This window comes from Coccinella septempunctata, chromosome 2, assembly GCF_907165205.1.
Source record: "Coccinella septempunctata chromosome 2, icCocSept1.1, whole genome shotgun sequence".
Classification (NCBI taxonomy): domain Eukaryota; kingdom Metazoa; phylum Arthropoda; class Insecta; order Coleoptera; family Coccinellidae; genus Coccinella; species Coccinella septempunctata.
Window position 1 is genome coordinate 7,929,965 of NC_058190.1, and position 24,074 is coordinate 7,954,038.

The 24,074-nt window shown below is 34.3% G+C and overlaps 1 protein-coding gene across 4 annotated transcripts in view; it reads left to right on the forward strand.

The window, feature by feature from the left end:
• LOC123308260 (inaD-like protein) overlaps positions 1-22,422 on the forward strand; it is a 370,976-nt gene extending 348,554 nt beyond the window's left edge. For 2 of the 4 annotated variants that reach the window (XM_044890847.1, XM_044890848.1), the window contains exons 26-30: positions 2,411-2,573; positions 6,879-7,000; positions 14,655-14,810; positions 15,892-16,029; positions 17,929-19,225. In XM_044890847.1, the coding sequence (XP_044746782.1) occupies positions 2,411-2,573; positions 6,879-7,000; positions 14,655-14,810; positions 15,892-16,029; positions 17,929-18,102 (753 nt within the window). In that variant the 3' untranslated portion in view covers positions 18,103-19,225. Of the gene's footprint in view, positions 1-2,410; positions 2,574-6,878; positions 7,001-14,654; positions 14,811-15,891; positions 16,030-17,928; positions 19,226-21,319 lie in introns of those variants that run through there. The other 2 variants (XM_044890846.1, XR_006537080.1) reach the window with 2 other exon arrangements.
• Positions 22,423-24,074: the final 1,652 nt, after the last annotated feature.

The window sequence follows — 24,074 nt, forward strand, 5'->3', positions numbered from 1 at the left end:
CAAACGGTCTAGGGTCATATTAGGATCTATTTTAGTGATTATTTTCAATTCTTTTTTCAACAACAGTAATTTTGAAAGTTTTGTACCGGTGAGTTTTCGTAAAACGCTTCATTTTGACCACTTATACCTTATGTTTAAAAAAAAAGCCTCACCTTCAAATACACCTTGTATTGTTGCACCATTCTGGTATAAGGATTGAAGTTTTTGGACAAAGCATCTCAGTACAAATACTTCATCAGATATGGTGACTTCAACCCAAACAAATAAAAGATAGAATAGGACATATATATGCTCCAATTATTATAGGTCTCACGAATACTTGGAAGCCTACAAGGAAGTAGAAAATAAAAAGGGACGAGCATACTGTAGTTCTGACTACAAACATGCAGAAAAATAAAAAAACGTAAAAAATCGGCAGCGCTATTTTTAGATATTCAGAATCTGATAGTGTCTGGCATGCTGGACTTATAAACAAGTTATACAAACTATGTATAACTTGTTATACTATGTGTTAACCTACTCAAGATTGTCGACCAGTTTTTTACTAAAAGAACTTGACAGGAGACTCACCTCAAGAACATAGCACCTCGATCATTTGGCTTTAAAATGAAAATGTGGAAAATCGCTCGAACCCGTCAATTTCTGATTCGAGGAGGAACAACTTTTCTGATCTTTGCATCCCCGTAATTGCAACCTCCTAACGGGGGTGAACACAACCCCTTGATTTTGAATTGGGATGAAGGGTGTTGCGATACCTCATGTTGAAGATTTTATCCAGTACTATCTAATCCTGAAATTTCGTTTCAAACGAAATGACAGGAAAATTGTGGCAGAGTAAGAGAGGAAATGGGCACCATGCAGTAATATAAGTTTTACTGAAAAGGTTCACCTACATTACTCAGGATTTCTGGTGTAATTTGACGGCAGTCATTAATGATCCCAGTTCGCAAATCATCCAGTGACTCAGGCTCGGTAGCGTAAAACTTGGATATCAAGTGATCTCATAGATTGGAGTCCAGTGTAGTCAGATCAGGCGATCTAGGTGGCCACTCAATGTGCCCTCTTCTGCCAATGAGAAAAATTTTCAACTAAGTTCTGACGCACAGGTTGAACGAAATAAGATGGTGCGCCATCTTGTTGGAAAATGATCTGATGTTCTTCTGCATTCTCCAATACTTTTACAATGCCTGGATAAATAGCGTTTTCGAATAGATATAAATAAATTTGGCCAGTGAGATTACCGGGAATAAAAAAGGGCCGATTATGTGATTGTAATAAATACTCACCAAACATTTAATTTTTGGGGAAGCGTTAGTATGCACCTCACGAAATAATCTTGAATTTTCATCTGACCAATACCGAAAGTTATGCCAATTTACAATGCTGTTCATGTAAAATGAACAATCGTCCGAAAAACAAGTATCGAACATGTTATTTTTGATTACCATTTCATTGACAACATCACAGAGCTGGAGTCGGTGATTGGAATCATCCTCGTTAATTTCCTGAATCAATCGTATCTTATAAGGATGGAATTTATGTTGTTTGAAGATTCTCATGATTATTGTGCTCGAAACACCGGATACATCGGTCAATTTCCTAGTACTAAAGGTCGGATCCATTGCTACATAGCCTAAGACAGCCACGTCCCTAGATTCGTCTCTTTCATGCACAATCTTTTTGTTACATTTTTTATAGGATGTCGTTCGTTGAATGCAGCCGCTGTTGATCGCGCAGAGTCGTTATTTCTAAAAAATAATTTTATCATTTTCACCCTTTCTTTTACGAAATACACCATTCTAATTCTCCTTCAAATTTACAATCCGTTTGAGATGAGGTCATCTTCAGAATAGAATAAAATATTTTTGCTGATTACATCCTCATGAAAAACTTAAACTAGACATTTTGCATTTCGAAAATACTGTATATAATTGTGAATTGCAGGACAGTTCAACAATCGAAAATTCGTAAAGTTGAATATTTGAATTATTCTATTATTCGAATACGGAACCAAGCCCAAGTATTCATACTTCATCTATTCCAGTTATTCGCAAAGTTCCATGCAACAAATTTTGATTAAAACGTGCATACGAGCCTCTCAATTTGATATGATTAATAAGCCAAAATGATTAATGAACTTCTGAATCCAAGCGACGATATGCACTCACTCCTACATATGTTGTTCGTATGTCAATCTAATTCGATAACCATATATGTTTGCGTTTAGATAACGAAACTTCACCTGAGAATGAACTCTTATAGCTTAACAGCCATTCATTTACGAAGTATCATTAATATGAAGTAGGCGAAAGAATAAAATGACATCACAACAATTAAAATATTTTGTTCGAATGTGACCATTTCTCGTTCTAACTATCCTCATCATCAAATATCTCTTTTAACACCATAGGCAGCCGGTCTGCTGAAAAGAACTGAAGGCTTAGTGACACTCATTGTATGCAATCCTGGCAAGAAGGCTGCAATGAACGGACCTGATGCTGCTGCTGACGCCCAGGGAAAAGGTCAGCTGAAGGTGTCTGGACCACCATCAAGACCAGCCACTCCTGTACCAGGTAAGAAACGCAAATGTACGATGTGGAATTTACATGAGAATTTATAAAAATTCAATTCAGAAGTTAACAGTCGTTATGTACATATCTGGATTTTTTTAGATTATTATTGCCCGCCTTAATCAGAAACCGGTTGTCTCAATACTACAAAAAAAAATTATTCCTGGTCCTAGAATTCATTTTATGATTTTCTTATTCATTATTATCATTATGCTCCAAAATAAGACAAAAATACCCATAATCCTTAAAAACTTCGTTTTTGTAGAGGTCATGCTAATAATACTTTACCGTGTGTTTTTTGTGCTTATAAAAAAATAATTGAACAGTTGTGAAGAAAAAAAGGTTTGTAACTATCATACAACGTCTACAGTTGTCACCTGTGTGATAAACAAAACGATCAACACTTTCGTTGTTCAAAATCGGGGGTGTTCAGATTTTGTAAAAATTAAAGTAGTAGACTGTTACCAGATAATTGAATTGAAGATGGTAGTGTTCAAACATATATTGTAAATATCGTTCACAATCATAGTATGAATAAGTCACCTGCATGAAGCTAATACAGTAATAAATACAAATATTATAATATTAACAACATCAATAGAGACATAATTCAATTAAAAACAGAAATAATCAAGAGTAGTTCAAATGAGAAGTCACTTGACGTCAGACTTAGACTGAGAAAGTTCGATACATTCAAAATCAACACAACGTTTACAGTGTCAGAGCAATCAATGATAATTGAGTGCGGGAGCCTCTTTATTCCATAAGAAAAACAGAAGGTTAGAGTAAAGAACTTCAATGAGGAGACTGAGTTGTAATAATGCAAGCCAAGAGGTGAAAACTAAAATGTCTAAGTCTGGTCATCAATGAGAACGATACATTGAATGTGAGTGGATCAATAATATTAAAATTAATAAAAATAACGGTGGTCTTGAAGAGTGCAAAATTCAATGAGTAGGTACAATATTTACAGAGGCGGGCTGCTTAAAAGGATGCACGATTAGAACGTCTATCAGAAAAATGAAAGATACAATTGATAAATTATGAGAGGTACGAAAGGAGAGTACGAATGAGGGAAACCACTCATCGTTGGTTTCGAGAAGAGCATAAGGCTTGAGGACTAATCTTTATGTCGAGCACGTTAATCTATTAAAATACAAAATATAATGAGGATATCATACCAATTGAGAGAGTACACGATTACCAGAGCCGACCTTTCAACGTGAAACCAGGACGACCGACTGTCAAACAGTTTCATGGCTTACTATTTGCCGCTGAAACCATACTTGAGTAGCTCACATCGCGTTCTGACGGAAAACTACTAATTCCAGGGTCCACCCTGGATAATATGAGTCGAGTGAAACTCGACAACACTAGTCAACAGAATTAGTCATATGTACGAGAGAGGTCAACATCAAAGTTGAATTGAGAAATGAAATGAACCAATTAAAATAAATCAGATGAGAAAACAATAAATCAGCATTCAATATCGACGAGAGAGACATGATAAGGCTCAATTCTGGTGCTACATACCATTTCCATGTGAGAAAATCTAGTTGAGGTGTAAAATATAATAAAATATGTATTCATGATTGAGGTGATTCGAGAAAATCGGTGAAATTAGCAGTACAAATGAGAATCATCAATATTTTTATAGATTCTTAATAATCTCGAACGTCTACACATTTCATACATAATGAAATCATGAAAAGGCGACATGGAAATGGATTAATTAATAATTTTTAGAAGACTGAGAGTACATTACCTTTGGCGTTGAACTACTCAGCTCCAGAATTGACCGAGAAGACTTCAATGAGAATGACTTGAATGAGATGAACTGTTAGAGAGGTTTTTACAAAAACCGAGGTTAATAAGAAGCGATTTCAAAAACGTGAACAAAGAGAATGGTACTCGCTTTAGCGGAAACGGAAAGATCTGACATCTTGTTGAGACGGGGTGTCATATTGCGTCGGTCAATTAACGTTGTCTGCATCATAGAGTTGAACTTCGGTAGCGTATACAAGAGCAAGGTCGGAGGGGGCTCAATTCTCAACATTCTTACATATAATGGACTTCGGGCAACGTTATCCGGGCCAATAAAACGAAATTATGATGGGGGATTAAATTTGCTGCTTAGTGAGAGAAGGTACTCATAAACATGGAACAAAAAGTTGCAGGGTTGAATTTATTTTTTTTCCAACTATTTCCCAAACAATATCATTGTAAAAATTGATATAAAAAATTTTATTGATATATTTGTTTCCATTCATCGATTAATGGAAATTTTTATTAAACATGTACTGAAATATTGAAGTACCATAGTCTTCTGGATAAAAAAGCAAACTTTTTCAGGGCAAATATTTTTTTTCGTCTAACTATCGATAAATTTATCGAAATTTCATACCTTCTTATAAAAGACAAAATTCGTGTTGGCCCGTATTATTCATTTGATTATTATTACATTACAGCTTATTATCTCTCATTCCGAAGTGAAACTCTGAATATTGAGCCTTCTTATTAGGTCCTCTAAGCCTGAGATCAAAGAACTTCTGGCCCTTGAGAGGAAACAGCTGAGTCTGCTGACTGGTGCAATCACTTTGAAATGAGACTTAGACCCAGTTTCGCAATCATTGCTAACCAACCAAGGTTCAAAAAGCTGCTCGTTTCACAACAAAAAAATGAGTGATGGTTATTTGACCATCGGTTAAAATTTTTTTCTGAGGGTTTGTAATGTTTTTCGTGTACGATAGATCTACTTTTGGGTTATTTATTACTGAAATTTCGTATTTCTTTGAAACAAGAATATAGAAATTGTTATGAATATTACAGAAAACGAATAAAACGTATGAGTTCTGTACGGATGTTTGATGTTCTGTGCCGATTTGAGTTTCATAATTGCCTACAGATTATTTTTCATTTGGATTTTGATTCAAGTGAAGCTGAAGCATTCGTTTTTTCTTGTGCGAAATAAGAAAAAACTGTGCAACTGTGCTGGACCAATAGAAATCATTACTTCATTGAAAAATTCAAACAAAATTGAGTTTTGCATTTATAACTTTAAGTTCCTTAAATAATTTATATCTATCTATGAGGTGTTTTCCTCAACAATTCTTCAAAAGCCTATTTTTATTGATTATTTGAGTTTGAATTGAAATGCTTTGATCTATTTCAAAAATTCAAATTTCATGACTCTTATTCAACATATTTGCATAATAACTATTCATAAGATTCAGTGTATTTCTTCTAGTTCTATTATTTGACAATAATTCTTGATCTCTTATAGGGGGCACAGCAACATTTTGATATGAATTCATTGCTTCTTCTTCTCCTCTTGAAGGAGGTTGTCCTTCATTTTCATTACAAGTTATGTTATGTAAAAAAACTGTGGACTTAATCATTGCTTGCATCTATACTTTTAATATTCTCATAAAAGGAGCTGAGATTCTTCGCTTCCAAATGCCTTCCTTTCCACTGTATTTCTGAATCTACAGAAGAAATCAGGTCGACATATTCCTCAGAATAATTCCTCCTAGCTCCAAATCTTCTGGGCTTTACTGTTTCCTCATCACTACTATGGGTATTGAGTATTTACATCATAATCGTTAACGATGTTCGTAAATAATAACTAATAAACACCCAATACATGTGAAACGCTTCCTAACCAGTAATTTCGAAGAAATGCTGAATTGTCTATGACAGAACTCAAAATAATATATTATCTATGCAAAAAAGCATACGCCACAAAAATTCTATGTCCAGGTAATTCTTAGTTAACTCATGAAATTTGCGGAGTTAAGTCAATCACAAGTTAACTTTAGGTCAAACGATAAACCACACTTTGTGAAACAGAATTTTTGATTTAACCACTGGTCACTACATAACTTTTGGCCATATATTGTGAAACTGGGCCTTACTAGTTACTGGTTGCTTCTTGTGGCATTTTTGTCAGCGCGTCTCAGGGTTTGAGTCTCTCCAAATAAAAGCGGATAAACAATATACCACAAGACTAAGTTCAGCCCGGTGATGCACCCACTACATTTTGGTAACTGAAACTTTTCACCTCATCATGGTGTGATGTTGGCTCACCCTGTGTGTTTTATGAAAATTCTTCTGAGCATTTGTTTTTTTCCAATATTTCCATCGAGTGCTGTGTTATATTGTTTAAATTCTAGAAGAGATTCAAGAATTTCTCCTCAGTATTGGCTTTAGCATTGCAAAACCTCCAAATTAATTTCGAAAATTTGTAGTATCTGTACAATTCATATCCATTGAAATGATACGGAATCAAACTAAGAAAGTGTTTTTCAGAGCCCCCTGCTGATCCCGCAACATGTCCGATAAACACAGGAGTAGACACAACCATTGAAATTGCAACAGACAATAAAGGACTGGGAGTTGTCTTCGTTGGGGGAAAGGACGGACTCATACCTGTAAGTTATGAAAAACATTCAATTCAATCCTGCAAACGTACAAACTTTATGGAAATATATCGTTTTCGCTGAAGCTGTTCGAAAAAATTTATTTATTTGTGTGTAAGGTAGAAAGTCGTAACTTATACCCCAAACTTTGTTTAATATTCTAAAGGTTTGTCGTCTAGTAAAGTATGTGGACGATAAGTTTATCAGAAATGCAGGGAAAATATTCAGATGATTTCGGTTATACATGCAACTTTTGACGAATTTACACATTCTTTATGTTTATCTGTTCGAAGAAGGGATGTCACTACAAGGCCGATCCGACTTCAAATATCTCAGAGATTAATATTCTGAATTTCTTCCCCATGTTCATGAAAGACGCTATATGTCTAATCAACATACAGGGTGTGGCGTAATGAATGGATAATATGGAGCCTGCAGGTAGAGGACTCAATGGCGGTTCAGAAAAATATATTTTAGGTCTAGTAAAAGTGCTTTGGTTTTCGAAATATTCCAGATTTTCGAAAATTCAAGAAAATCACACCCTTCGCCACTCTTTTTGCAGGCAAGACTCCAAATGAAGGAATTTTTTCAAACTGTTTTTTGGATAGTATTCCTGGATAGAAGCGCTATCGAATGTAAATTTTATTATTTTTGAGGCGCATGAATAGTTTTTCATAAATAAAAGAATTAACTCAAATTTTCCGTTTTGCTTATTTTTTTTTCCTAAGTTCAACCCAGCGTGGTGTGAAAAATAATATGGTTACCTGAGTGCCAAAGCAAGAGAAAATATGCCTGTTCCACTGAGATTCCGAAATGGTATAACTCACTCTATTTTCAGCATTAAATCTATATTAATAAAAGAGGATCTATGGTTTACTTCAAAATGCTTTATTGTTCAAACGATCGCACCAAATTGGACAATTCTTTTTTTGTTGTGTTTATTATTGTTAGGTCAAGGTTTATATAACAAAAAAAAAAGGCATTCCTTTTTCTTACGACCAATCGAGCAATCACGATGAGTTAGTTATTATTATCTACCCTAGAAATAATTTAAATTGCAAAACTAGGTTTGCCGGGTCAGCTAGTACAAAATAAATTTCTATTACAATGAGTCAAGGCAGTGTTTGACGTGAGCCTTTTTCTTTAATTTTTAGCGAATGAAATGAAACTTCCAAGCAGAATAAAGCAATTATTCATAAGAAGTTGTAGAGCATCTAGTACAGCTCCTGATGCACACTTTGAACACTTTTTGTAAAACTCGATTCAATTAAACAATATTTTAAAATTGTTTTTTTTTTCCCTCGTATTCTTTCATTATTGAGCTCTATAGTTATAAAGTAAATAGTTGTTAAGCGAATTTCAAGTAACGAAGTGAATTTTAGCACTTTTGTAATTAAGAAAAAAAGCTGAAAATCAGGTAATTTTTATTACATTGAGTCAAGACCCTTGTTACAAAAATGCTGAAATTTAATGCATATTTTGAAATTAACTTGAAAATATTGATTTCACAACGTTGGGGTTCAATAATAAAAGAAAACGAGAAAAAATAACAATTTTAAAATATCGTTTCATTGAATGAAGTTTCACAAATCACAAATGATGCTTAAATTAGCCACCATGAGTTCTGATACATGCTCTATAGTCTACACTTTCTAATGAATCATAGCTTTATTGCATAGATATCAACAATTTTAAAATGAGTATGGTTTCATTGAATTAAATATCACAAAAGATTCTCTAAGAGGCCACCATGAGCTTCAGTAAATGCTCAATACCGTCTTATAGACGATTGCTTTATTTTGCTTGCATTTCTCATTTTAGCTACTAAAAATTTTAGAAACAGTGTTTACATTGAACTGGGCCTCAACTGATTGCAATGGGAATTCATTTTGTATTTAATGCTGAGAATACAGAGAGTTATACCATTTCGGAATCTCAATGAAACTGGCATGTTTTTTCTTGCATTGGCTCTCAGGTAACCATATTATTTTTTACCCCGCGCTGGGTTGAACTTATGAAAAAAAATTAGCAAAACGGAAAAGTTGAGTTAGATCTTTTTTTCATGAAGAACTATTCATGCGCCTCAAAAATAATGAATTACATTCGATAGGTCATCTATCCAGGAATACTATCCAAAAAACAGTTTGAAAAATTATGCGAAGCATAATGAATAAATAAAAAATTCCTTCATTTTGAGTCTTGCCAGCAAAACGAGTGGCAAAGGGTGTAATTCTCTTGAATTTTCGAAAATCTCCAATATCTCGAAAACCAAGGCACTTTTACTAAACGTAAAATATATTTTTCTGAACCGTCATAGAGTCCTCTACCCGCAGGCTCCATATTATCCATTCATTACGCCACACCCTGTATATATTTGAAAAAAAATATCAGCAATAATATTTTGAAAGATCTTAGAAATCTAACTCCAATAAAATCATCCATCTACTGTCAGTCAACAAACTACACAGCTCAAATGTTTGTAAGTGAATAGTTCACGTGCTACATGCAATAATATTCAGAGTGATTCATTAGGAAATGCTCATACAAGACTTTTTTAGCTAGAACAACAGCAAAATCATTTCTCAACTCTTCTGTTTTGTTCTTGATACGTAGGGACCGCACTATTTCATAATTATTTCTATTGAGAATCTATCAGAAGAATATTCAGACGTAGATAAAAAAAAATTGTTTTGTTTATCCCTCAAAATTTTTCTTTCAACGTTATTTTCGTTTAACATGAACAAACGAAGTTATACATTCTGCGGAATGAACATTATTCTCATTTTCCACTTTTCTTCGATGTAGTGCAATGAACAAATGTTATAAGGATTATGTCACAGTTACAGGGAACTGAGTTATTGATAATAATTTGTCTCTATATCGGATATGTTCTCTAGTTTGTCTATAAGATTGGGATCCAATAGGAAAAATACCATTTGGCTAAAAAAAATTTCTGCCACCTGATCAACGGAACATCTAGATTTATCTCAAGCTAAAAAGTGAAAAATAACAAGCATGCGGAAAAAAAAATACATTCGATTTAACCGAAACCGGAATGAAACTTTCTTTAGTTGTACTCCATTGTGGACAGAGAATGTGAGGACCTGATATTAGAAAAATCGTGGTTCATGAGTTGATTAATTGAATCAATGAGGATGATCAATAGATCGCCCTGTAGCTTTGTAAAACGAACGTTAGATCTTCAAAATATGGGTCAATTACTTTTCATGGAATTTGCTATCGGAAAGAGGTATGGAAAATGGAAATGAAAAGTTAGAACGAAAAAAATATCAAATGATATACCTAATGACATTTTAAGATCATTTTTCATTATATCCCGGCAAAAGTTTTCTTACATTATTCTTGGACAATATTACCCATTTTTTCTGATTGTTCAATCAATTCGAGTTTACTAGGATGTATTGATATCTAGTTAGCCTAAACCAGTTCCATGCATGAAAAGAATATTGCGTTACCATAGCAACGAACATTAACTCATTAGAAGTATCAGTGTGAAGTTTTAGGTCAAAAAAGTGAACCAGAATTACGCAATAAGATAAAAGAAAAAAGATGTCCACCGAAATTGTGAACATCAAAAAATTGGAGTATCGAGCCATCATCAAGTACCTGTATTTAAAAGGGTTAAGAGGTAAGCAGATTTACGACGATATGCTTAATACCCTTGTAGATCAATGTCCTTCGTATGCGACCGTGAAAAATTGGATTGCAAGCTTCGAAAGGGGTAAATTTTCCATTGAAGATGATGACCGATCGGGAAGGCCAGTTTCTGTATCAGTCCCCGAAAATATCGATGCAGTTCATGACATGATTTTATCAGACGTCGAATTGGGCTAAACCGGATATCAGAAGCACTGAATATTTCATACGAACGCATTCATCATATAGTTCACGTCAATTTGGACAAGAGAAAAATTGCTGATAAATGGATCCCCAAATGTTTGAATGTTGACCAAAAGCGTGCAAGGGTAGAAGCATCGCGTTCGATCTGTGCTCGATTTGAAAACGATGTAGACTTCTGCTGGAAAAGTTCTTGCTTCAGTTTTTTGGTGTTGCATGGGGTGATTGATTTTTTGGATAAGGGTAGAAAAATAACCGGAGATTACTATTCGACATGACATTACTGACCACACTACGGGACAAAATTAAAGAGAAAAGACGCGGAAAGCTATTCAAAGGTGTTTTGTTTTTGCAGGACAACGCCCCTACACACAAATCTCATGTTGCCACGCAAAAAATTCGTGATTTAGGCCTGTCGCAGACATGCAACTTTTCAGTTTCGCGATAGTTGCGCAACAGTTTGATTGCAAGCGGTTCGCGTGCGCACACATACGCAATCATATAGTTTGTGTCGAGCATTGAACTCTATGGGAACTGGAATGGCATCGCGATGCAGGCAAAATGAGGAAGAGTGAAAGGGAAGATGTAGAGCAACCTTTCTCTCTCGCACGCCGTTGCTATTAGCAACGTAAACATTTCAATGTGCGGGAATGAAAGAATGAACCAGAGACAAACAACAAAGTTTGTCTCTGAATGAACTATTCGAACTGAAAATATTTGAAGGTTTGATACTGATTGGAAAAATTCACTTCTTTCTCTATTTCCCAAATTGTTCAAATCTTTCAACGAGTCGGTTCGTACTAAAAATAATTAATCATTAGTTAGTTAGTCATTCTAATCGAAATTTCTAAAAATTTTGCACTTTTTTAGTGATTTATGATGTTAATCATAATTTCCTGAATTTCGGGAACGAAATTTTTAATAATCACCCTTGCAGCCTTGATGAATTAATAAAATAGAAGCTTATGAGTAATTTGAATATAAATATTAATTATAATCTTGAGGCAAGAATATAGGAAATGATCTTCTGAAAAGCCTCGGATAAAGCTTTGGAATCATATGAAAAGCAGTGTCAGCAAAGACAGAGTTGTCTCTGGAGCAGAGACAGTCGTCTCTGGTGTCAGTGTGAGAGACTTTAAATATTCCAAATAGTTCAATATATAAAAGGAATCATATCAAAAAGTAAAGAACAAAATTGCTGAAATATTTTTATTTAACATAATTGGGACAAAAATGTTACATTTGCTTAACAATTATTAAATAAAATTAATTTAGTCATTTTCCGACAAATAGTAGAGGATCCCCATGAAGTTCATCATTCATTAATTTTGATTGATGGAACATTCTACACTAGCCCTAGTGCACTCTTCATGGTCGAAATAAATCCTAAAGCGAATGTCTTTCGATAGTGAAAAAGAATGTTGGTATCATCAATCTCCAATGATTCTAAATATTCTATAGTTTCACTGAAAATTTCCTCAACATACCTCAGGGAAGAAGATCTAATTGGAGCTTTAAACCCTCTCCGGAACAGATTTCTAGAATTAAGAATGTCAAACACTCTATCAATTTTTCTAATGAATTCAACTGTAGCGGCACTATCTTCGAATTGTAAGTTCTTACATTTGTTACCAAGAAATTCCATAGCATCTGCTACCCCATTACTCATTGTTTGAGTAGCTAATCTGACATTCGATCATAATTCTATTTTTATAATTGATATGCTGAGATGAGAGGGAATTAGCCAACCTTAGACCTTCCTCCATTTGAACTTTTTCTAATTCCTTGACAAACTGCCAAAAAATGTTTCCTGTGGGGGACTGCAAATTTTTTTCTGCAAATGTATTTCTACGGATACCAATTCTTCCTTCCTGTAGCTTTGGTCCAAAGTTGTAAAGTAAAAGGTTTTCGGAGAGGGAACCTAAAAAAATGAAAAACATAAGGCATAATTCCTAATTATTTACTGCTTCTCTCCTTTTGTTGATTCTCACTTCTGTAAAATTGTTCAGGATGGATTGGTTTATGTGATATCAACACTTCACAGAAAAAATATTATATTATATTATATTTATGTCCCCTGCATTATGGCATCCGTTTCCAACACAATACTGGACCATTGTTGTTATGAAATTCTTCTTATTCAAAATGTTTTTTGTTACTGCAAAAACCACTTTTGTCACTCTGGGAAACACATAGAATTAAAAAACATTCACCAAAAAACTATATTTAAGCTTTGAAAAAGCACAAGAAAATCTGTTCAACAGCTAACTTGACTTGATATATAGACATTTTTCGAGTTTCTTAGGAATGTAAATCGGAAGTATATGGCTTCTAAACAATTTTTCACCATGATTTTTACTAAAATACTGACAAAAAGACATTAAACAATGTAATTTAAAATTTATCTACGAAAATGACATTTAAATTTAGGTTATAATAGTGTAAACAAAAACACGCTAGAGAGAGAAAGGTTGCTCTACATCTTCCCTCTCCCTCGGTCACAATTTTCGACGAATTTTGCTACCTGCGAAGCCATTCCAGTTCCCATAGAGTTCAATGGTGTCGAGGTTGCAACTATTCGATCGCAAAACTTTTCAGTTGCATGTCTGCTCGACCCCATATAGATGCATTGTATTCACTTCTGCAACTAAAGAGTTGCAAAACTAAAAATTGCATGTCTGCGGCAGGCCTTAGTGTTTGAATTACTAGATCACCCTCCTTATTCACCAGATTTGGCTTCATCCGACTAGCATCTCTTTCCTGAACTGAAAAAAAGTTTAAAAGGTTCTTCCAACGAGGAGGTAATAAAAACTTTGGAAGTCTGGTTCGCAGAGCAAAAAGAAACATTTTGTTTGAAAGGTCTAGAGACGTTGCAGGGTCGCTGTAATAAATGTATCGAACCAGGCTGGGTTGAACTTGGGAATAAAAATAAGCAATATGGAAAATTTGAGTTAGATCTTTTTTTTATGAAAAACTATTCATGCCTGCAAAACGAGTGGCGTAGAGTGTAATTCTCTTGAATTTTCGAAAATCTCCAATATCTGGAAAACCAAGGCACTTTTACTAAACGTAAAATACATTTTTTTGCACCGCCATATAGAGTCCTCTACCCGCAGGCTCCATATTATCCATTCATTACACCACACCCTGTATAATCGAAGAATTGACTGAGCATTCTGCATGAGAGAGTATATTGTATAAGGAAAATTTAGCCGTTTGTCGGAAAACGGGTAGCTGAAAAGCCAAATTGTCCTATAACATTCAATATCGAACCCCAGTCAAATTCACAGAATTCAAAAACGTTATGTGTTACTTTCCATTTCTATATTCGATTTCTTTCCGATAGCGTAATCATAAATAAGACTATCATATTGATGGTACTTATTTCAGTTGTACACATGAATAAGTCACAAATTCCAGCTATACGTGTGAAACACACTGTACCATTCGTAACATCATCTAAACTAACCTCATATACCGTAGGTATATAAGTAAAATTAAAAAAAATTCTCCTGTCTTGAATTGCGTGGAAAAATCAACTATGCATGATGTTGTTCCCATTCCGGAATACTTTTCGTCAAACCGTGGCTTATTTTATGACATTATTATATTATATTCAAAGATGCTGGAAAGGCAGTAGTATTAACTAATTATAAAATGATGATAGTTGGAATTGCTTCAGTCTATAGTAGTTTGAAAGTTTAAATACTCACACTTCGCAATGAAACACTCTACTGTTGTTATTAATTTAAACTCAGAGTTGAGACATTTCCATTAATATGCATAAGTCGATTAATATTATTTTCAGAATGGTATCGTTTTACTAGAAATTTTGCCGGGTGGAATGGCCGATAAGGATGGACGACTTCGTGTTGGTGATCAAATAGTGGATGTTATGGGAACCTCAATGAAAGATGCAACTCACACAGTAGCCCAATTAGCCCTTAGACAAACACTGCCAAAGGTATGTTTAGGATGATATTTGTTCAGATTTTACTATTGGTGGATCCCTGATAGCCTTTAGGGGAAGTAATTTGTACTACTGTATAGTAGGTATACAGGTGTTGGCAAATGTACCGTTAAGGCTGGATTTTTCCTGGCTATTCGATGCTAAACCCAAATGGGACCTTGACTTTCAAGATCGATTCAAGGATGAACATCATGTAATTTTCTAAAATTAATGAAGAGAAAAATTTACGTTTCTAGTTTAATGTAAGCAAAACTAATTTCGCGTATACAGTGATAATTATATCCAATGCAAATAAAATAACACCTCGGCTGTGCGAAATGAATGCCATAATGAGAATAAATTCAGCGGCGTAGCGGTATGAATATCAACAAATGCTAAGTTCCTAATCGAACTAGCCCTCCATCATCTTTCAGAATGCCAACGAAAAGACCATCCCATTGGGTGTTTTTTAAGCCCGACCGAAGTTAAAACATTTGAAAATGTTTTGGGGATATGTTCATGGGGCATCAATACCAAAGCCAAAATTCTTCTCTAGAAGTCTAAAAATATATTCTTGAAAAATAACGAAGGTTAAGAAACATCCAAAAAAATCACAGAAATAGATCCTAGTACGACCCTAGATCATTTTCTCATTATTCAGTATGTTCAACGATTTTATGAAATGGCTCATTTCGTTACCAACTGATAGATGAAGATTCAAGATGCAAGTGTGAAAAATGAAATTACATCAACAAAATTCTTCGAAATTATTCACAAATGTTTTCACAATTGTCATCACAATCTTCCTCCTTACCGAACCTTCCATTAATCCCACCCGACGTAAAAATGGTGTGAAATAGGGTAGCACTTCCAATAATGTTTCCCAAGGTGAGAGCTGTGTTACTCTGAGGAGGTTGAAAAAGGCCGTAGCCATGTTCAGCATCTACTTTTCTTCGATAGGATGGTGTTTTCCCTGGCATTCTTAATGATGGCAGTTGGCCAGTTTCATCCGGTCCGTAGCATTCATGATGTCCTAATCGACGTGTGCTATGCGTCGGAATTAATTATAATTATAATTCTGATTTTCTCATTCCAGATGAGAATGATCGTCTATAGACCAGAAAAAGTTGAGTATACTGACGTAGAAGTTGACTACATCAAGAAGCCAAACAAAGGTCTTGGATTGAGCATTGTGGCAATGAAATCAGGAAAAGGAGTATTTATTGGAGATTTAGTGAGTAGCCTTCAATAGAAAATATATAAATGGTTAAGGCTGTGTTAATATTACACGTTTGCTTCGAATTTTTGACATGTTATAATAAGAAGATGAGAGCACAAACAACGGCATCGGACGGCACTTACAGGAAAAAACAATTTCAACGGAACTAGAACCTACTCACTATATTTTTAATTGTTGACTTATACACATAAAAACAAAAGTAGTTGCGTTCAGATTGGGATTTGTCGTGAGTATGATATCAGGAGTAGAAATCTTTACAAAACAGATTTCCTCAGACTTACTCTGTCACAAAGGGGCCCAGTAGGTCCGTGAAAGAGACGAAGAGGGGGACGTGATTGTCTCAGGTCATGTAGCAATGGATCCGACCTTCAGTACTAGGAAATTGCCCGATGTATCTGGTGTTTCACGAACAACAATCATGAGAATCCTTAAATAACATTATTCCATCCTTATAAAATACGATTTAGTCCGATCACTGACTCCTGTTCTGTGAAGTGGTCATTGGATTGTAATCCAAAAAACATGTTCTATATTCTATACGTTTTTCGGATGAGTGTATCCCTTACCGAGAATAAATCTACAAAGACTCAAAGCAGAATTATCGGTGCGATCAAACTTGAAATTTCTTAGGACTACTTGAGACTGTGTGCCATCCTGTGACTGAACCGTGACCTACAGATCCTTCCACACTCCGGGTATGGATAGTCACCAACCAGATTTGGCCGCCACTGTACTCTTCTCGAGTCTCCATTATAACTGTGGACCAAAGACCTCCACTGTGATCTGTCTAACGCTAGTTGTTCCCAGTTATGATTGGCATTAAATGGTTTTAGGGATTGATGCAGTATATATCCTTAAACCGCTTATACTGGCCTTCTGCTTTCCGAGCTACCTCTGTGAATTCGCAGTACAGAGCTATTTTGGGGAGTCTTTTGTCTTGCATCCTCAGAATGTGACAGCTGTCTTGGTCTTCAGATTGAGGTGGTGATTTTGAAACACTCTGTCCTTTAGCTTCCAGAATGCCCGTGATCTGAATTGATACGGTTGTGTATTTGCCTCTGTATTTGCTTGTCTAGGTTAGCCTAGTATTTATGAAGCTTCCCAAGTATTTGAAATGCTCGACCTGTTCTAGAGTTTCATCCTCCAGGCTGATATCGGTAACTTTCGTTTGAAACTTTTTTCGCCGGGTTTCAAAATATTCAACCAAATTTTATTTAAACGGTTGGGAAAAATCAAAAAAAGTTTAATAATAATCGTGTTCTTATTAATTTCATATCATTTCAGTAAATGTTCAAAATGATGACCTTTGGATTAATCAATTCTTTTAATATATGATTCAATATTCCTGCAAGCATAGGGCATGCGTTGCATCATATCTCCTGGAGTGGTTGGAGCTGTCTGGTATAATCGCTCTTTGAGTGTATCCCATAGAAAGAAATCAGGAGATCTCAAATCTGGCGACCTCCCTGGCCATGTCATGGTACCACGTCTGCCGTGCTATTATGGAATAATGCACCAGGCAGCGATCATGCTGAAACCGCATGCGCTGTCTCCCCTCAAGCGTTTTTTTTCTGAAAGCTCGAATATCTCCGGCATGCTTCTAAATATTAGTGAGGTCACGAATGAATTAATCAAAATTCCGTAAGGAAATTCAAAAATGCCATAATTCAATAAGTAATAATTTTAAGTTCTAAGCTATACTTCGGGTATAAGCCGATGTTGAATATTTTCTCGTCATCCTGGATGACATCCTGAAAATTAATTTTATGGCAATGTGTTTAGTAGTTCTCCGTATTTTGGGCCAATTTAAGAAGGAATGTCCCATTTGTACTGTAGAACCTCAAATTCAACACGTTCTTTCTTTCATTGAAATTTTCTCCATTTCGTTTCTAGGTTGCTGGTGGACTGGCTGAGATAGATGGTAAAACGATGAGAGGAGATATAATAGTATCAATTAATGGACAAAACGTGGAAAGCCGCACTGGAGAAGATGTCGGAGCAATTTTAAAGACCTTGACGGGTAAAGTGTCGCTGAAACTTAAGAGGTTGAAACCTACGGCGAGATAATTATCCAGAAACATGCAATAGGTACTTAATACTTAGCCGCATTGCCTAAAAACTTGACGTAATCTCCAAAATACAAAACGATGTATGGATAGAATCTCAGAATTTAGTTACCCCCGTATGAGTAGAGTCGCAACTAATTCGCTGGGTGTAAGTTTTATTAAATTTCTTGGAAGAGAATATGTATTTCCTGATATCATTTTCTGGAGAATTTCTTCATATTTCAAATTCAAATTTCTATACATTGCTCCTCGGAAAAAAGTGTGACAGCATTTTAGGGAGGTATTAAACTTGAATTCATCCATCAATAATATTCATTGAAAATCAAACTCCAAGTTCACTCGTGAAAACTTCAGCAGAACGCCTACTACTGCCGCAGAAAAATACATATTTTGATCATTCAAATGCCGAAATACATTTCTTCTCGCATTTAGGTACAACAATCCCCTATGTTGAATGATTAACTAAATGAAGATTTCATAAATGCACATGTCAAACATTCAGTTCGAACATATCATATATCCTAGTCCTAGTCCATTCACTTTTATAAAAATCAGTCGGTTGGTCTTGGAAATTTGACTCATTCTACACTGTATATAGTACCAAAATGTGAAGCTATGACGCTTGTCAAAATATTTTTGGGTTTTGAATCAGCGGTATGTTGTCCTTTCTGCATAAAGGGCTGGGAAATCAAGTATTTCTCACAATGTGAATTTACTTACGGAAAATGTATGAATTATGATTAATAACTTTTATATAAATTAATTGAAGGGGTTTCTTATCTAGATATTCGCAAAGAAAGTAAAGAGGTCAATGTTTAAGTATATATCTTCATTTTTTGCTGACATAAACAAAAAGTGACATTTTACTTACTAATCTCCGAACGAAAGTTGACTATTTATTGATGCAAGTACTTTTCGTCCGCAAAATATTTACGTCCGGCTTTTGGTCACTAAGGTATCAATACTAGATAGAGGGGCGATTTTGTGATTACATAATTTGATACAAACATAAGATCCCGTGATAATAACATTTGCTGTTGTCAAATCAATTTTTCACGAAATCGTCTAAATTTTACTATTGAATTAGGTGTACGTTGCAAAAATATAAGTATATCCGATTCAGATGAAACATAAAACATTAATGCCTGTTTGCACCGTTTCGCTGGTAACCATGATTAAACTAATCGATGTTTAATATTTAAACGTTGCTTAACGGTTGACGGTTTGCACCGTGGAATCATAATCGTTGTTTACTTTAATCATCGATAGGTTTGGCAACACCACTCACAGTATAAAATATTCAAAATTTCAGTCAAGCACACCATAGAAGATAAATTTAAAAGAAAAAGAAGTTTAGGTTTTGTGACTAAACTTCTGTTGCCAAGGTGGGAAATTTGAACATTTCTTTTGGAGTTTCGGTGTTGTGTTTTGAATTTGAAGTGCGAACATGGGTAGCATCAACACATCCTATTACTCAAGGAAAAGAAGCCTTCTTGTGAAAGGACTGTTGAATTTGCACTATATCCTCATCTTTGGCCATTTTGAATTCGGAATATAATTTACCAATTGCTAATGAAACTGCAGCAATAATTATTGATCCTGTCGATACATCTACATTTATGAAATTATCAACAAAAGCCAACTGACCAGCACTAGCATAAAACCGCAATGTAGCTAGCAATTGATTTATTGGGGCAACACTATCATTCCTGAAATATCTATATTTGTATAATTTAACTAATTATTAAATTCCAAATCATTCTCCATATGTGGCAAAAAAAATAACACGTTTTCTTTCGTTAAACGAAATCTTCTGAAAAAAGTGAGGTCCATTCTTTCGAAATAATTTCTTCTACGGTGAAAACATCTGGGAAATCCAAATTCGATATTGCCAAGTGCATCAAGATCATCATCAAGTAATATCTCATCTTCCAAATCATCCATTATTAATTCGAATTTTATATCAACACAAATAGAATTTGAAGTATTACTTCAATCAACGTTCTAATCGAGCTTTAATCGAACAAATTTCTGCGTTTAGTTTAAACAACGTTTAAGGCCTTATAATCAACATTTAGGAACGGTGCAACCCGGTTAAGTAGGTAATTGAACGTTGTTTAAGAATATAATCGTCGTTTAGACAAACGGTGCAAACGGCCATAATAAACTCAAGTCGAACATGCTCGATACCGTCTGATAAATAATCGACTTCAAAATATCCATACCTACTTTTTCTTTGCTTTTTGCAAGCACATTCGGCATTCTTGCAGTGTGAAAAGACTGAAGTTAGTAAGAAGTTGACGGTTGTGACACCGTCATTTTGACATTAACGACATCTCATGTGTGACAACCACTCCTTTGTTGTTACAAAAACTTAAGAAAAGTTGGCCAAACGACTCATCTTATAAAAGTGAATAGACTATAGAAACGGTGATTTTAAAGGCATTTATTTTCATATCTTTGACAACGACATGAGGATTAAAATTATAATATGACTAAGATGTATTCAAATCGCACGCTTATAGAATTTAGAATATTGCATGATTTTACTGAGCACATATTAAAAGAGTCTTCCTAAGTGACATAATATAAATCCCAAAAGATCTTTAAATACTGAAATATACGAAGAAATTTCAGTAAATCGTTCAGTTTTTAAAACACTTTCATTATGTTTCTCCTATCCGTCAAAAAATTTATATTCAACCAACTTTCCAAGAGCTCTGGAATTTTCATCATCTGCGTAACTTGTTTAAAAAGTGGAAAATACCACCATTGAAAGTTGTCAGTGAAATGACAAAAAGATTTTGTAAATAACAAATACTTATTATTTTAACTATCAGAGTCCAACATAATTGAACATTCCTTCTTCAACTTTTTCATTCGCAATGATTAAATGGTGAATATAATATTTATTTCATCGGAATAAATTGACATGAAAATCGAATGGAAATTTGAATCTGCACACTTCTAGTGATATCTGAGCATCGTGAATTTTTTACATAATTTCATGAAGCCACAATATATTTCTCCACAAAATGAATTTCATACGAAATAGAATCGGACCAAAATGAGACATTGATAATTCATGCATCATCTTAATTCTAAAAAAATATATAGAGTTGAAGATACTCTTGGTTTTGGAATTATCATTTCTTGCCATAACAATAACCTACTCCTCTGGAATATTCATAAGAGAATAACATTTTTTGCACTTCCAGGACTGGAACATTCTATTTATTCTCTAAAAAGATGGACTGCAGTGATAGTAGTGGTCCGTTTATCACTAGGAAGTAAAGTAAATCATAGTATTAGTGAACCTAGTCAGATTTTATAACTGAAATATTCAACTAGTATCTAGTTGGTAAAGTTTAAGTACATAGTGTTTTCTCAAATTTGAACAAATAAGGGACCTAATTACAGTGAAGTGTTCTAGGAAGTGCAAAAAGTACTGTGTCGACCGAGGGACTGATGAAATGGTTCAATCTCTCAAGAGTCGTTTTGATGCATTGTTATCTGAATACTTTTTCACTGTTCCAATAAAACACGTTCATTTCTACTAAATGAAAATGTTTTAACTTCACTCTAGTCAACTAAGTTATATTGTTGTTACTTAATTTATTGATATTCGTTTAAGTATGTTTTAAGTTTTTGCCGGATTCTTCGAGGAAGAAAGTTCAGAAAGATTATATTTTATGAATTCTGGAGTAAATTTCGAGATTCAATTTCTAAATTAATTCCAATATAAAATGAAGAACTCTGAAAATTTCAACTTCTTGAAGCATTTTATACACTTACGTTTCTGTATTCATTGAAACAATTCAAAACTAAATGATGCATGATGTGGCATAAGGTATTGGGGTATTTGGGTTTTAAGAGTGTTGTTATGGTGTATTGATTTTGACTTGAAACTCTGAACTTTTTTCGATCTGGCTGAAAAAAACCTGCTTGAAATGTGATAAAACCTTCGATTACCTATTGAACGAAATATAGTTTCCTCTTATGTGGAATAAAAAATATTATCCATCGATATGAAGACTTAGAGGAATATATTACCCGATACTTGTAGTTAGCAGCTCTATAAGAGTATCTTAGAGAGTTAAATCTAATAATGGCAATATCATTCTAGAAAACTTCAAATATAGTCTATTTCGAATATTCATATTACATGAATTATTTACATTTAACTATATTGACTTGTATAAATTACAAAAGTCTCTTAGAGAAATTCATTCATTACAACTGATTTATGAACCGTTTTTGAATATTGTTATGCAATTGTCACGTGCTATTATTTCAATAAAATACACTTTATCTCTTGCTAGACTGGAGTTTTATTATTTTACAATTAAATTTGAATATTCATAACCACACCGGGCAGAGCTTGTCAGTAATAAGTACGGGTACTCTCTAAAACATTATTTCTTGTACTCGGATATTATTATGTATTATTTTTGTATACAAATTCAAGGTGAGGGTTTCCTAAAAATCAACTAAATTTCTATTTGGAGCATCGATAAAGAGTGAAAAATGCAAAAGAGAACAGAAAAAAACAAAAATAAAACGCAAGTACCCACATATCAGCACTAACATATAACACAAAAATGTAGAGCATAAAACATACATGTCACAGGTTCAATATACAGGGTCTTTCACGAAGAACCTCACCCATATTTATACTACTCAACGTATTTTCATGAAATTCAGCACTTATAAGTATTTCACGATGCTGATGAAATCTAAAATATTTTCAAGGCATGAGCACCTCCGGTTTTTCCGGAAATGACGTCAACTTCCGTTTTTCAAAGCATAACACCATTTTTTTATTGCAGAAATAGATTCCTTAGAAAATTTCAAGTTATTTTGATGTAACATTTTTCAGTTTTGGTTGGAAAATTGTCTCTGAGCGGGAAAATTCGAAAAAAAAATCGAAAATAGTTCCGCTGAAACAAGAATCATTTCATCTTTTTGGCGTGAAGGGAAAAGAAGTAGCTGAAAATTCAAGACGAAAAACAGTTTTTTGTGAATAACTCAGAAAATATCCACTTTAGGGCAAGGGTGTGATGCATACACTCACATTATTTTTTAACGTAGATTCAATATCTGCCATAAAAAAATGGGGTTCTAATTTGAAAAAATTGATTTTTCACGATTTTGTCATCCCTAACTTTGAAAGCGATTTTTTCACCCCCTGTATCATGAATCGCGATTTCGATTTTTAAAGTGGATACATCAATCTTACATCTTGAAAAATCCCAAAAATGAAAATTTTCCATCCAAAAACCTCGAAGTTATTCTTGTTTCAGCGGAGCTCTATTTTCGATTTTTTTTTCGAATTTTCCCGCTCAGAGAGAATTTTCTAACCAAAACTGAAAAATGTTACATCAAAATAACTTGAAATTTTCTAAGGAATCTATTTCTGCAATAAAAAATGGTGTTCTAATTTGAAGAACGGAAGTTGACGTCATTTCCGGAAAAACCGGAGGTGCTCATGCCTTGAAAATATTTTAGATTTCATCAGCATCGTGAAATACTTATAAGTGCTGAATTTCATCGTGAAAGACCCTGTATATTATGCTTTTGACAACAACAAACAAAAATTATTTATACAATTGCTATTTTGGTTCTTTGTGCTAACTTGGATTAATAAGGCCAACTCCTATGCCAACTGCAGATAGAGAATGGGATTGTTCCTTTTAGTAGGAGCAGGGTGCCTCGCAACATCAAGCTTCCTAGCTTGTTTAGGATTGGTCTCAATCTAACCGAGCAAGCCCGATATCTCGGTGTGACACTGGACCACAAACTACTGTGGAACAAACACATTGAGACTCAATCGAGCAAGGCTAAAATGTAATTTTTTATTCTACTCGGAAAGTACTTGGTAAGGGATGGGGCTTCAAACTATACACATTATGCAATTCCATCTCTCATGGGAAGGATTGTTCGATAGTGAAGACTGAACTGTATGCTGTTCTG